General features: G+C 37.2%; 2 protein-coding genes across 3 annotated transcripts; both read right to left on the bottom strand.

The window, feature by feature from the left end:
* Positions 1 to 1,128: 1,128 nt before the first annotated feature.
* Positions 1,129 to 10,479, bottom strand: LOC107749589 (blood vessel epicardial substance). Of its 2 annotated transcripts, XM_016564760.1 has the most exons (9): positions 10,381 to 10,479; positions 9,789 to 10,011; positions 8,693 to 8,817; positions 8,205 to 8,392; positions 7,995 to 8,103; positions 6,965 to 7,132; positions 5,829 to 5,970; positions 5,442 to 5,470; positions 1,300 to 1,338 (listed from the first exon to the last, which is right to left on the bottom strand). In XM_016564760.1, exons 2-8 carry the CDS (start codon positions 9,994 to 9,996, stop codon positions 5,448 to 5,450), a joined length of 963 nt encoding a protein of 320 aa, XP_016420246.1. In that variant the 5' UTR covers positions 9,997 to 10,011; positions 10,381 to 10,479; the 3' UTR covers positions 1,300 to 1,338; positions 5,442 to 5,447. The 2 variants fall into 2 exon arrangements, with proteins under 2 accessions (XP_016420245.1, XP_016420246.1); XM_016564759.1 differs by lacking the exon at positions 5,442 to 5,470 and having other exon boundaries at positions 1,129 to 1,338.
* A 591-nt stretch (positions 10,480 to 11,070) lies between these two features.
* Positions 11,071 to 12,724, bottom strand: LOC107749590 (popeye domain-containing protein 3-like). The gene is made up of 3 exons (XM_016564761.1): positions 12,117 to 12,724; positions 11,911 to 12,019; positions 11,071 to 11,839 (listed from the first exon to the last, which is right to left on the bottom strand). Exons 1-3 carry the CDS (start codon positions 12,608 to 12,610, stop codon positions 11,546 to 11,548), a joined length of 897 nt encoding a protein of 298 aa, XP_016420247.1. The 5' UTR covers positions 12,611 to 12,724; the 3' UTR covers positions 11,071 to 11,545.
* Between the last annotated feature and the right edge of the window lie 2,944 nt (positions 12,725 to 15,668).

Raw genomic sequence — 15,668 nt, forward strand, 5'->3', positions numbered from 1 at the left:
GAATTGTTTTTAGTTTTAGTCTAGTTTTAGTCGACTAAATATCATACGATTTTAGTCGACTAAATCTACAGTAAATTTAGTCGGCTAAAATCTAATTCGTTGACGACAATTATGACGAAAATTATTCGTCAACGAAATTAACACTGCTCCAAAGCAAGGGTTTCTAGGTATATATTTTGACAGCACAGTGTACACAGGAATTATTATATCTGAATGATGTGAGATTGCTCATCAATAAAACTGATGAATTTAAAAAAAATAATTTTTAAAAATAAAAAATTTAGTGTAATATTCAAGTTTTAAAATCTTCTGATGTTAAATATTAGATCATAAGTAGTGCTCCCTGAATTATTATTTAATCTTTCAGCAATGTTTTGTTTTTGCTCCTTGAGTGATTTGTCTAAGTGAATCACTTAAACATTAAGCACAGCCATCATTAGAAAGAAACAATAATGAAATACTGAAGTAAACAAACACATGTCCATAGTAACAAACTTTAATCTAAAAAAAAAAAAAAGGTGATTTCAAGTATCAGTATAACTTTATACACACAATAGTCACATTAAAGAAAATAAAATAAAATAAAAGAAGCATTTGGAAGAAATGGAAATGCTTCAAACAGGACATTCAGTAAATCCAGTGTACACTTCATCATTGCTTAACCCTGTAATAATAACCTGTGTAATAATAATATGATTCATTTTAATAAAATATTGACTGTTAACGTATCACACAAGAAAACATGACAGAAAAACAGGAACATGCAAGGAAATGCACATGGTATATGTATGAACTCTGTATCAGACAAATGGGACCAGTTTTACTGATGATTATGAAGTAATCACTTTTGTTTTACACATATGATTAGCACAGTTCTGATGGTTGTATTAATCATTTAAGATTAAGTTTTAAGAAAAATATGATCAGGTATTACATTTAGCATAGCATATTTAAGCCATTGTAACCATGTCTGTTTAACCAAATTCGAAATAAGAATATGCATACAGTTAAAAATGCTTTCTGTATATAGATTATACTAAAGCAAGAAAGAAACTATATGAGTGTTTCCAAATTAATGTTAATGTCAAATTAAAGTTAAATCTGTAACACTAGAACACATCTCATCTCTCTACTCAGAACAGTGTAATCTGAGGGGGGGGGGAATTATTTTCCTGTTCAATTCACTAAATTGAAGTCTAAATACATTTTACATGTCTTCTCTTGGGGTCCTGGAAATGTTCTGGGAGGTAGAGGGGGATTCAGGTTCAAAAACGTCATCTTCCATTCCTTCTTCAATTGGCTTCATAGTCGTGGAAACTTTTGTCAGAGGAGTTTTCTCTGGAGAAAAAATAAATAAATAAATAAATAAATGTTTTTCGAGGCTTTCATATGTAGTTACACATTAAGATTCAAAATATAATGTTTTATAAAGTCACATGGAAACAAAACTTTCTATCATTCTTTCTAAAGTTATTAACTGTATCCACAGCTCAACAGTACCATCACAGTAATGTGAATAAAATCACAAACATAAAAAATTACAACTTTGTTATTTACACTCTGTGCATGTTATATAAAATTAGCAGTACCCAAAATGTATGGGCTGGGAACCAGTTTCTGGAGCCACTTTCAGAGTCTTGTGCCTGAAGGTTCGGTCACACTAAACTTTTTGTTATGTTAATGTTCCAAAGTTTGAATTCTGCGTTCCAAATACGTTTGATGTGAAGACGTTGATCCAGATATGTCACTTTAAAGCTGCAGGTTTGCAGCATTGCAGGAAAGTGGAGTACATTGTATTTTTGACAATGATTGTATTACTCTTATATGCTGAATTTTTATTTTTAAAAAGGTGCCGCAGAAATTGACAATGTCGTATTATGGCCGTTGTAGTATCCAAAGAAATTTTGCATGTCCAAAGTCTAGTGTGACCGCAGTGTGAAAGAAGTGTTTTTATTGTGACATTGAGTAATGTCTGACGTGCATTAGTCTGCAGTACATTAGTGTGCATACCCCTTTAATAATCTGCAAGATGTTTAAGTCCTACTGTATCATAACTGATAAACAAATGTAAGGCCTCTAAATTATCAACATGATCAAATGTGCTGAAAAACCTGTTGTACACAATCTACTACATGATTTCTGCCATCTGACTGATAAGTTTATACTTTTTTAGCAAGTAAAAGGCCTCCTTCAATTTGTGATAAATGTGTATTTTTGCTGTGTAAAAATCTTTACTGATTTTTATAATGTAAGAATATAATTTACATTGTCAGTAATATGTCAGAATAAATACTGAGCTGAAGCAACTTAGGTTTACTTAATTATTCATACTTTTTTTTTTTTTTTTTAGAAAAATCATGTTAAAGGGGTCATATGATGTTGCTAAAAAGAACATTATTTTGCGTATTTGGTGTAATGAAATGTGTTTATGCGGTTTAAAGTAAAAAAAAAACATTATTTTCCACATACTGTACATTATTGTTTCTCCTCTATGCCCCGCCTTTTTGAAACGCGTAGATTTTTACAAAGCTCATCGGTCTGAAAAAGCGAGGTGAGCTGTGATTGGCCAGCTATCCAATGCGTTGTGATTGGCCGAATACCTCAAGCGTGAGACGGAAATGTTACGCCCCTCACCATACTGTACTCTTAACTTTTATAAAGAATATCTCTTTGGATTTGAGACTTTAGTCTTTGCAACTTTACAGATCTTCTTTATGCACCAAGAGCTTGTAACACTCCAAAGAGAAAAGAAAAATTTAAATCGCATCATATGACCCCTTTAAAATGTCAGCATTATCTATAATACATCAGGATTTTAAGGAATGTCTATTTGTTCATCTCTCAATCATCGTATTGCATTTCATGAGTTTTGATCTTAAAACTAAGAATTCAAATATAATTTTACTAATCATTCCTATATGTTGAATGACTAATTTTACTATCATATTATTGGGAGATATATAGAGGGACAACTGATATTTATATGCGTTTTAAGCAAGTGTAAGACTCAAGTTTTCGACAAATGTATCGCATAATATGTCATGCATTCATTCATTCATTCATTCACATAAAAAAATATGCACAAGCTATCAACACTCCTTCCTTCATAAGTCACAAGCTGAGGGTTTATGTGGGCCTCTTACTAGCCTTCAACACCTGTGGCCACAAATTGATACAAACCACCTAATTTTGCCAATTAGCAGATTTTACATAACCTGAAGTTCAGACAGGAAACTCCAGATGGCAAGGGCTAATAGGTACTTGGCACAGAATATGCTAGTAATAGAGTGCTTTTGAAACACTGCTTCATGTAGCTTCAAAACATGTTTCTTTTTTTCTGAGCAGAGATTCAGAGTGGCACATGGGTCACGTGGGTTCAACAACAACAAAAAAGCAGTGGTACTGCCTAGAAATCCTTGGATTGTATCTATAACTATTAATTAAATTGAATTCCAAAAGGGGTTTATAAACTTAGGAGACAAAAGGGGTATGCAAACCTCAACTGTATGTATATAGATGATGATATCAACTCGCAAAAACCCAACAGAGTGATCTGGAACCTGTTGCAAAGCAAAGCAGCTAACTGTCCATTCTCCCATTATTAATATATGACTATTTGTCAAATAAATAATTAAATGCATATGAAGAATTGATTTTATTTTTTTTTTAAAGAGAGAGTGTAGAGTGATATGAAAGATATGAAACTATATACACTGATCAGCCACAACATTAAAACCATTGACAGGTGTAGTAAATAACACGGATTATATTGTTACAATGGCACCTGGAGTGGGATATATTACGCAGCAAGTGAACAGTCAGTTCTTGAAGTTCACGTGAGGCAGGAAAAACAGGCAAGCAGATAAATCGGAGTGACTTTGACAAGGGCCGAGCAGTGATGGCCAGATGACTGAGTCAGAGCATCTCCAAAAGGCCAAGTCTTGTGGGGTGTCCCGGTATACAGTGGTTAGTACCTACCAAAAGTGCTGCAAGGAAGGACAACCGGTGAACTGGCATCAGGGTCTCAGTGATGCACATGGGGAGCGAAGGCTAGCCCATCTGGTCTGATCACACAGAAGAGTCACTGTAGCTCAAATTGCTGAAAAACTTAATGCTGGCCATGATATAAAGGTGTCAGAACACACAGCGCATGTGAGTGTCAGGACTGGACCATGGAGCAATGTCTGGTCTGATGAATCACGTTTTCTTTTAGATCAGGTGGAGATGGCAGCAGGATACAATATGGGAAGAGGGCAGGCAGGCGAGCCAGTGATACACTCTGGGCAATGTTCTGCTGGGGAAGCTTTTGTCCTGGCATTCATGTGAATGTTACTTTGACACGTACCACCTACCAAAGGATTTTTGCAGATCACGTACACCCCTTCATGGCAATGATGTTCCTTGATGGCAGTGGATTTATTCAGAAGGATAATGCACCCTGGCACACTGCTAAAATCGTTCAAGAATTGTTTGAGGAACATGACCTCCAGATCTCAATCTGATTGAGCATCTATAGCCACTTTTCCACCCTTGGGCCAAACTTTTCCTGTTGCTTAACCATTCTATTCCGTGCCGATCCAGGCCAGCTAGGTATGGTTTAATTTCCCATTGTGGTGCTGTTAACAGAGCTCTTTGGAATGTAATACAAATGTGTCAGTCATTGTCTTGGTAATGCAAGTGTTTACAGATGGTATAAGATGTAAATAGTGGCAGCATTATGGAAAATTATCAGATATTTTACTTTGCTCAAATAGCATTTTCTTTGCTCAAAAAGCATGCTTGGCCAGCTATTAGCCTAAGTGAAACTGGTAGCCAGACAACAAACAAGTAACCAGTCCACTTCCAGGCCGAGAAAGCTTTGCAATTGTGCCGTGCCAAACCAAGTTCAAGTGGAAATATAACTGTAACCATTCCTTACCGTTCTTAGAACTGTTCAGGCAGACAGTGAAAAAAACAACTTTTGGGATGTGCTGGACCAACAAACCCAACACAAGATGGCCTAACCTTGCAACTGGCAGGGCTTAAAGGCTCTGGCTAATGTGCCAGATCCATTAAGTACCACAGGACAGATTTAGAGGTCTTGTGCCTTGATGCATCTGAGCTGTTTTGGCAACATGAGGGGGACCTACGTGATATTAGGTAGGCGGTTTTGGCTGATCAGTGTACATAACATATACAGTGTAATAGCTCATATATTGATCTGATGGATTTAGTTGAAAATTGTATGGCGACATGTTTTATGGCATGAAAGTTACGGACAAACTCATCAAATGCAGTTTTTTGGATGTTAAAGGTTAACTTCATAACAGGTCTGGTTATCAGAAGTCACTTGTTTTGACCACTAGAAGGGAATTAATCTACTTTCTGGTTATGTTCAAAATGACGATTTTTGTTGGGGTTGAGGAAGAGAAAGATAGTGAGAAAAAAATAAACCATCTTACACCCCATCAGGCCCGAACTGAGGACACAGCTAGAGAAGAAACAGGAGGAGAGAACATCAGGGATACACCCAATATTAATAGTTTGAAATCACACCAATGTATTGTGCAATACCACACATTTAGTACCCTATTAGCAACTCACACGGGAACAGATGAAGTTCAGAGTGGAGATGAAGAATGGAAATTAGACATGTCTTGACGTTTTAAATAAAGTTAGAAGAGACAGAGATGAGAGAGATGTGTGTACTGGTTTATATCAGCATTCGTGGAGTCTAATATCGGAGCATACATGGCCTATTGAGTAAATTGTGGTTAGTGCGTGAAATACAGCTTAGCACTGACTGATTAGTGAAAGATACTTAGCTCAAGAAAAGTCTATAGACTTACGGAGTGATGACCCAGTTGACCCGCCTCTCAGGATCTGGTTGAGCACATCGTCTGTGTCACTGGTGCTAGCCATGCTGTTCCTCATCTGCATCATTGACAGCTGAGAACATAGGCTTGGCTGACGGTCCATTTTCTTCACAGCCTATGGTTCAATCATCATAACGTTAGTTATAAATAATTACTACCACATGATGACAAACGGGTAATGTCATTCAATTGAGTCATTACAATTTTTTTTTACGTAAATTACATAATCTTTGAAGTCAAATAAGTTGCAAATCATCTTCAAAGAATAGACAAGAACAGTGTTTGGAACTCCTACTCATTCTTAATCATTACTATTTTCCATGTTTTATTCATCAAAATTGTGAAATAACACAAATGGGAATTAAATGGGAATTATGTAGCCATACCAATCCATTCCCTCAACCAACTTCCATCCTGGGATGTTAACAAGTAGTACTGAAGGCCACCCATGTATACTAGACAACTGGATTGGTTTTCCTTCACTGTCCAAACATGTATTAGATTCTGAATTTAGTTAGAAATATATACGTAGGCATAATTTTTCTACAAATATATCTAGCTCAGTCATGCAAGTAGGGTTACCATACATCCTCTTTGTCTTGGACCTGTCCTGGTTAAATGTACAGGTTTTGGCTTTGTTTTCCATTTGGCGTGCTCTCTACAGCCTTCATACATACTTGCACACCATGATTGAGCAATTATGTACAATACCTGCATGATATTTCTCAAATAGCTTTTCAGTCATTACCTTCAGCAAGTATGAAAACAATAGGAAAACAAAGTCAAAACCCAGACAATTTAGGCAGTTTATAAATCCCGGCTGAAACATGTCCTGTCCTGACTAGCCTCTGCTGATTCTGCATCCAATTAGATTGCTTGCTCAACATTTAAATTGTCTGTTGACACCCTCCACCTCCCCCAGCACCGCTTGTCTATATCTGCTAAGGGATTTATGTATGCCTATTCAAGCAGCAGGATATCTTACATGCCCACAGCAGAGTGTATGTGTATTTATGCAGTAGCAGCTGTGGCCTGCATAGCAGATCTACTCTGTCAAGACCAAATGCATTAACATTGTCATATTCATTAATTAACTGCTATGTTCTTACCTTGTCACTCAGGGTTGGATCATTGAGAGAGTAAAGCTTGTTGGTGATGTCTTTGCCAATGAGGTACCTGAACACCTCGTTCAGAAAAGACTCTGACTCCAGGAAGTAAGTCAGACGCTCTCTAGACCAGCACAGGAGCTTGCAGTTTTCCTCAGCAGTGATCGTCACCTGTGTATTCATGTGCATGTGACAGATAAATGTAAATGGTGTGTATTATGGTGCTTTTCCACTGCGTGGTACGACTCGGCTCGGCACGGCTCAGTACGGCACGGCACGGTTCGGCTCCGCACGGTTTGCGTTTCCACTGCAGTTCAGTACCGCTTTGGAGTGGGCGGGATTATTCACATGTTGTTATAGTTGCGCCGCCTCTACTACCACGACTCCTAAAAAAAACTTTTTGTGAACCGTACCGAGCCGTACCATGCAGTGGAAAAGCGCCATTAGTTTACTCTTCCACAAAATGACCAGAAAGTTCTGGAATGTGACATTGTCTTTCTTGAGATGGCTCCCCTCATACGAATTAAACAAACACAGAAAGCACAGACAGAAAAAACTCGGACTAAATCCAGAAGAACTGTGGCAACATCTCCAAGACACTTCAAGAAACCTACCTACAAAGCTACCTGAAAAACTATGCACAACTGTACCTAGGACAAAAGTTGTTTTAAACAAAAAGGTTGGTCACACCAAATGTTGATTTGATTTTTGACAATTACTATGGCTGTATATCAGCACGCTGTGATTACCTGCGGCCTCGTGCCTACGGCCGTGCCGGTACACAGCCATATCTCACGTCTACGAGTGTGATATTGCATTTATACAACAGTTCGACGGCACAAATGTGTAACTACATAAGAAAAACAACAACGGAGTGTCTTTAAAAACCCTCCTGTGAAATTGCTCATATACAGTATGTCAGGGTACAGAAATACAATGTTAAAGCTACATTCTGAGAAGCACTTGTGAATGGTAATTTTTCACTATTAAAATATTCAATGAATATTTAAATAATAAACTTTAAACACATTACCTGAAACCTCTCCCCCTTGTTCATCTGAGTCGACCTGAATTCTGGAGAGTCGATGAAGGCATTGGTGTAAATATTATGCAAGAAATGGCCACGATATGATACCTTCATCCTGTCAAATGCATAAACTTGGTCAGAGAATTCAAAAACAATACACACATGATAGGAGATCTAGAAAGTAAATGTGGACTCTTAGTGAAATGAAGCACCTACTTTCCTTTGAGAAGAATGCTGAGGCGCTCATCAACAGAGGTCTTATCTTCTGCTGCATAGACCTGGCCCTTCTTTAAGGTCTGGATGGTGCAGAACTGGCCGGTGAGCCTCTGAAACAGAGCTTCACGTACATGCAGGGGCTCGAACATGCGCTTGTACAATGATTTTAACTCCCTGTCAATCTTAATCTGGAATTAAACAACACAACCAAACAGGTATATTGAATGTAGCACAATGGGAACTTGAATTCTGAGTCCAAATTCATTGCAGGCAATGTGATCAACACTACTAGCCACTGTACAGACACTGCAATACCCACTCACGAAGACATCAGAGAAGAGATGAGAGCAAAACATCCTCTTATCTCAATACAAATCATGGTATTTGACCTCTGTTTTCCTGGATGCAGTTTAAGCATCTCTCAGCCAAGGACATTCAAATAGACTGTATCAATAATATGTAGCTTGCTCATTGGTGACTGTACTCACCGGTCTGCGTTTATAAAGCAGGAAGAAGAAATGCATGAAGTTCACCAGGATGAAAACCACATTCCACACCATCACATCCAATGTACATCTATATAATGTGGCCCATGCTATGAACAAAGAGCACCCTGAAATCCAATAAAGATAAGCATTTCAAATCCCCAAAAAAATGTTATGAATCAATACAACATCAAAACAATCCAAAGTTATTTTTTACATTTAGTTATCTGTTTTTGGTTCTTAAAAGTTCCTATGAATCTTAATCCAAAGTAAAAATGTGAAAATCACATAAAAGCAAGCTTACTTTGTATTGTGACACCCCATTTAGACTTTCAAAATATTCTGCGCAGACTTCATTATTATATTAAATTGATATAGACAATACTTGCCACAACTTTTATTATTATTATTTTTAATGTGATTAAAACAATAGTGGTAGGTAATTTTAGACCCTTTTGTCATTCTGGGATTTGAATGGTTTGATAATTTGTTACTTGAGGTTGCAAAATATTTTGAAACGTTTATTATTAAAGCCTTTCAATTCATAGCTTTATTAGTGTTATTTTAGTATTATTTATACTATTATAGTATTTATTAATATTATCTTATATTTTTAGTTTAAGTTTTAGTCATTTTGCTATGTTCTTTTGTCATTTTTTGATATTTCTTTATATTCTTTTTTTCTTTTCTTTCAGTTGTAGTTGTAATTAATAGTACATCAACTTATTTTTTTTATTTCATAGTTGCCAAGACATTTATATATTTTTTTTAATCCAATCTTAATGCTTTATTTTTATTTCAGATTAATTTCAATTACCAAAAAACAAATTGTAATGTTTTAGTTTTAATACCTCACGTAATATTATCACTTAAAAAAAAAAAAAAGTACATTTAAATTTGCACATTAATCTGTTAATATCTCAGCTCATCAAATGAAATGGAATTACCTGCAACAAACTTCATAGAATTAAACCTACAATGTATGAAGTTCAATCATACCCTCTGAACTTCTTATTTATGATAACTACGTTTTAACTAGCGTTCATTTTCGGCTAAACAAATGTATGCGCATCGCTCTCCTGTTGAGGGCGCTCTGTACCTGTCATCAGCAGCAGTCTGAGGAAGATCATATGAAGCGCTACTGTGGTGGGGATGAGGAAACCTAGACCAAGGCTCAGGTTGGCCAGGTGGAACAGCAGGTGATGGGACTGCTCCCAGTCCTGGCATAATGTGGCGTTGGAATCTCCAGCGACTGATGGAACACTGGAAGGCAGTGGAGATGTTGTGTAGTTTAAGGATTCTGACATTCTGAAGTTTTCAAGCTGATGGGGAGATGGACAGAAAGTGAACTGTTAGAACCGCCACATTCATAAACAAATACATTTGAATTGCAAGTATTTCTCTTAAGTGAATAACCTACATATCTGGATATAAATGTTATAAATGTCAGTCAGCGCGGTTAATAGTGACATGAACATATAGGCTATACTGTCAGAAATCAGAAACCGAAATGCGCAAACATCTTTCGGGGAGATTTACAAGCCCAGAAACGCAGTCACTGACCTCCAATAAACTTTCTATAGAACCACATTTTAGTTTATCTATTGTGCTTCGTGTTAATCTTGCATAACGTTTAAGAGGTTATTTTAAAATGTCATTATAGCCTGTTAAATAAACCATTTTCTACTCACCGGTGTTGTCGATTCGAGCTCTAATGTGCGCGGTCTGGAGGAATGTTAAGGCAGAAGATAACAGACTGATAGCTGAGCTGAGAGCTGCAGTGTGTGAGGAGCGCATTCCAGCCAGATGACAGGCATTGACTTAAAATGGGCACAAACCAAGCGGCCACTCCTCTGCGCACATACGCGACTCCACCACTAGAGAGACATTCATGATCACAAGGCGTCTGTTAATTGTGTTTTGTTGTCAATAGACTGGTCTGACATGGAGTTGCACTAAAATATGCCCTTAATTGTAGGCTAATAAAACTAAATTATGGAAGGGTGCCGAGATCAATTTTCATCTGGCAGATATGTTGTCTGTTTCATCCGCCAAATTTGTAGGCTAGGATATGTGTAAATGCCCACATTAAAACTCACTGCATGCATTGTGCAGCTCCTAAATGAGACGACAGGGTGGATAGCCTATATCGTGCACTGGTTCAACTTGTAATTGTATATAATCGTGTATCACACTCACAGCTTAGCCAAAATGTGAACTACACGTGGTTGAAATACGCTAGTTGTTTACCTGCTCAAAACACAAACAAGCCTATGATAATAAAAATGTGCTAAATATGCAATCTCTCAAAAAAGAGGAGAGAAAAACAAACTATAGCCTGTCAGAAAAACTAGTCTTATCCTGTATAGTGTCCCCTTTAATTCTGAAATGATTGATATACCCCTTCATGGTTGATTTTACGAGTCTATAAGAATTTTTTATTTTATTTTCAAAATGTGTGAACATTTCATTTGTGTGTAAAGCAAACATACTAGGCTACATAGGCATGGGCAACAGTTAAATAACAATTTTAGATTGACAGTGTTCATGTAGGTGTTCTAGGATGTATTGGTGATGCAGAGAGATGAAAGATGAGTCTTCACGTGAAAGCTTGATTCTAAACAGTTAATCTCTCATTCATTCAGATGCCTTGATGTGTATATTAATTAAGTGTTAATCTGAACAATTGTTGAAAAATGGCTTGACTGAACAAAAACACTGATTTCAGGTCACTACAATTAAATAAAACAAGGACAAAAATATTTGTGGAATATAAAAGAATACAACAATGCATGACAAAACCCAGGACCATTATTAGCATCAGTTAAGGCTACAAAAATGTGGAGCGAGCGTTTCTCATGAGTCTCTTTCTGTCGGTTTGGTTTCACTCTGTCCCAGCACTGGCCGGGATTCACTTGTGTTTTCTATTTCTGGCTCTGGTCCGTGACAGAAGCTTGGTAACCGGAGATCGTAGCGGAACCCGCGGGTGTCGAAAGCCTTTTCGTTCAGAGAGAAGAGTTTCTCCGCGATGTCATTGCGCACCAGCAGCGCGAAGATCTTGGCGATGTAGCGGTGCTGCGCGAACAGCAGATAGAGTTTCTTTCGTCTCCACGCCACGTACCTGCACCGGCTATCTGCGCGTAACGTAACCTGGGAAAAAATACAAGAAGTTGTCCCATTACAAAGTTTACAGTACGAAAACAAACACGCAATTTATTCACCTGAAAAATCCCTTCTTCTGAAGGTCTGAGGGAGTCCCACTCTGGAGAGTCCAGGAACTGAAATGGATAGATGCAGTGCAAAAACTCCCCGTTCACCGTCACTCGTATCCTATTTTTAGACAAAGCGAGTGCTTTGTTTGTCTTGAAGCACACATAGTAAGACATAATACGCGGATTATTTCTAGTTATGAAGTCCATTTACTCACCTGCCTGAGATAAGAACGGACAGTTTGTCGATGGAGGTTTTACCCTCCACGGCGAAGCAGTGGTCTTTATCTATAGTGTAGATATCGCCCTCACAACACTCCACGATTTTTCCAAAATGAGTTAAGGATACCCCCAGCTTTTTGAACATATGATCGTAGAGATCCTGGAACTCCTTATCAAAAGTGACGCTTCGCAATCGGTACGACCCATGAACAACTTGTGCCAGACAGAAGGCGAAAAGCGCGAAAGTCCATGAAAACGAGTCAGTCGTGCAGGGATCGGACCATGCCCAGATCGAATAACAGAAAAACCCCAGCGTTAAAAAGCTGAACATGTAGAGTGATCCATAAAAGCCGCTGCCGCCCATAAATCCCAAAACCAGCAGCATATGTGCGAGATGAAACATTGATCCTTCAGGATTTTCCTTCCATTCTGAGCACACTGGGTATTCCAGAGTCTGTGCTGTCAAGTTATTCTCTGTCAAATGACTCATAATGGAAAATAAATAATTGTCCAGATACGACGCGAGTCGTCAACAAACGCTGCGTTAATAAACGCACTGTATGTTTCTCTGAAGAGATGATCAAGGTCCTGCGCACCGACAGCTCTTTATTGCGCACACAGAAACCTAATCCTTCAGCCTACCCAGAGGAGAACTATTACTCAAAGGCTGCTGCTTTGGAGACGTAATGGAGTTGTAATTTGAGTTTAGTTCAAGTATGTGACTTTGTCTGGGACGTTTCTCCTGAGATTTCAGTTGTGACTTTTCTGGGAACTTTACATCTAATTTTAATATGATGCCACACTCTAAAAAATGCTGGGTTGTTTTAACCCAACTTTGGGTCAAAAATGGACTAACCCAACTTCTGGGTTAAAAATTTAATAGAAAAATTTAACCCAACGGTTGGGTTAGTCCATATTTGACCCAAAGTTGGGTTAAAACAACCCAGCATTTTTTACAGTGCATGAACTAAAAGGGCTGAAATATTACCACCTCCACACTTTTTGCCAGAGTGTTTGTTTTTATATTTGTTTGTTTGTTTGTCAAGCCCTATCAGTGCAAAGAGTGTCAGTATGGATGTGACTGAGAACATGGAGAATGCATTCAAAAGCCATCACAAAACAAAAGTTTGTCCATCACAACCCAGTTCTTCAGGCATCCCCCGCCACCCCAATTGCGCCTTTATTTTTAATCTCTGGTATAAATGAATTTGGGATGGACTTTAAGTAGTCCGGGGGAAATTATAAGCTCAAGTTATGTCCCATTCTTGAGCCCTTCCTTTACAGACAGCATTTTTTTACCTTTACCAGCCGTTACTGCTTTCAAGGAGTAGATGGACATGTGCGCTTGGGAAATGTCCAATTTTGGAGGAGATTAATCATACTTCTGGTTAATGTTCTAATTTATGGTTAATAATAAATACTTTAATGTTTTTCAGTTTGAATTTCATATAAACAATATTGCTACTAGTTAGTCTTTTAGCTTTGTTTGTTTTTTAGCTTATATTAATAGCATGTATTTATTAATTATTCACACTGTTGCACTGTTAATTATTGTGTGTTATTGTTTATGTAGACTATTAAGTTCTTTTTTAATATTTGAATATGTCATGCCTATGGTTATTTTGATTTATTTTACAGTCTGTATAAGTATATATATATATATATATATATATATATATATAAAATGAATTCACATACATATTACTGCAGCTAAATGCAGTTGTCACTCCTGTCACTTTACAGTGTAGCCTTTCTGACAATACACCAAGCTAACAAAAAATATGGGTTACACTTTATTTTAAGGTGTCCTTGTTACAGTGTAGTTATACATTTAAGTACTGAGTAATATTTATTAACTACATGTACTTACTATATGGTTAGGGTTAGGATTGGCTTAGGGTTACTTGCTTGTAATTATGCATAATTAATTGTTATTATAATAGTAAATACATGTAACAAGGACACCTTAAAATAAAGTGTTACCGAAATGTCTACACGACCAAAAGTGCCCATAGCTGAAGAAACTCCTTAATTATATATTTTTAAATAGGTAGTGATTGTTTTATAAAAGCAATAATGCACCTAAGTTTGTGTTGTTAATGAATATCCACGGCATGTACTACCTAATGACCTATAGTTGTGATTAATTTTTACAATATAGCACAACTTCTCATACCTCATTACTTAAACGATTGCTATGTAATAAAATAAGTTCAAAGTCACCAGTTATCCCAAGATTTGCTTTGTAATTTGTGGTATTTCAGTTTATTTATTTACTTATTTATTTAGATATAATGGATGATGTCTCAGGAAAAAAGCTGTTTCTGAAATACCTCCTGGAATTAAAGGCACCACAGCCATAGCTGTCACAAGCTCGCACTCTGTTATGATGACTTCCAGCACACAGAGCACTCCACGCTGCAACTGAAAAAGGCCACAGGAGTTAGTTTGTCTCATTTAGTTAAAAGAAACCAATGAACATTGCATCTAGTCAGAAAGTGCAAAATCAGACCTGGCGTACAACACTGGCGTGATATCTCTCCCCGGCATTTATCCTTCAGGTATCTGCCCTGACAGATGTAGATATTACTCTGACAGATACCTCCAATGCTGGTGCAGCCCATGTCGTTTCTTGGCTTGGCTCCTCTTGACCGGTTTAAGATCTCTTTGCCTTTTCCAATCACGGTCAGTCTCTCATCAGACTGGGCGATTTTCATTTCCTCCCCCTGAACTTTCCGTTTTATTGTTTTCTTGTCATTTTCAAAGCAAATACCCACGAGAAACACTGCAAGAAGCATTATGGATACATTCTTTATAAGTGTTTAAAATAAAACTGTGTTATACTGTAAAATAATACACAGTTAGGTCCATATATATTTGGACACTGACACAATTTTCATAATTTCGGCTCTGTATGCCACCAGAATAGAATTTAAATGAAACAATCAAGAGGAAATTGTAGTGCAGACTTTAAGCTTCAATTCAGGGGGTTGAACAAAAATATAACATGCTTAGGAATTACAAATATTTGTATACACAGTCCCCCCATTTTCAGGGCCTCAAATGTAATTGGACATATGAATATAATCATAAACAAAGTGTTTTTTTTTGCAGGCAACAACTGCCTTAAGTCTGGAACTGATGGACATCACCAAAGATTGGGTTTCCTCTTTTGTGATGCTTTGCCAGGCCTTTACTGCAGCTGACTTCTGTTATTGTCTGTTTGTGTGTCTTTCTGCCTTTAGTTTTGTCTTCAGCAAGCGAAATGCATGCTCAGTTGAGTTGAGATCAGGAGATTGACTCGGCCATTGCAGAATGTTCCACTTTTTACCTTCAAAAACTCCAGGGTTGCTTTTGCTGTATGTTTTGGGTCATTGTTCATTTGTACTATGAACCGCTGTCCAATCAACTTGTCTGCATTTGGCTGAATCTGGGCAGAGAGTATATCCCTACACTGAAAAAAATAACTATTAAGATTTACTTAAAAAAATTTTGGTAACAAATTGCACGAACACATTTTAAGTAAATTTTACTGCTCTAATATCAAG

This window comes from Sinocyclocheilus rhinocerous, unplaced genomic scaffold (assembly GCF_001515625.1).
Source record: "Sinocyclocheilus rhinocerous isolate Xijiao unplaced genomic scaffold, SAMN03320098_v1.1 scaffold572, whole genome shotgun sequence".
NCBI classification, from domain to species: domain Eukaryota; kingdom Metazoa; phylum Chordata; class Actinopteri; order Cypriniformes; family Cyprinidae; genus Sinocyclocheilus; species Sinocyclocheilus rhinocerous.

Bases quoted from the DNA above. Each gene is read 5' to 3' on its own strand.
- LOC107749589 (XM_016564759.1), bottom strand. From the start codon at position 9,996: ATGTCAGAATCCTTAAACTACACAACATCTCCACTGCCTTCCAGTGTT. The intron at 8,393-8,692 runs GTGAGTACAGTC...GTTTAATTCCAG, and splicing joins TGCTTTATAAACGCAGACCG to ATTAAGATTGACAGGGAGTT. The intron at 7,133-7,994 runs GTAATGTGTTTA...ATGAATACACAG, and splicing joins ACAAGGGGGAGAGGTTTCAG to GTGACGATCACTGCTGAGGA.
- LOC107749590 (XM_016564761.1), bottom strand. From the start codon at position 12,610: ATGAGTCATTTGACAGAGAATAACTTGACAGCACAGACTCTGGAATAC. The intron at 12,020-12,116 runs GTGAGTAAATGG...GTCTAAAAATAG, and splicing joins TCCGTTCTTATCTCAGGCAG to GATACGAGTGACGGTGAACG. The intron at 11,840-11,910 runs GTGAATAAATTG...ATTTTTTCCCAG, and splicing joins CAGAAGAAGGGATTTTTCAG to GTTACGTTACGCGCAGATAG.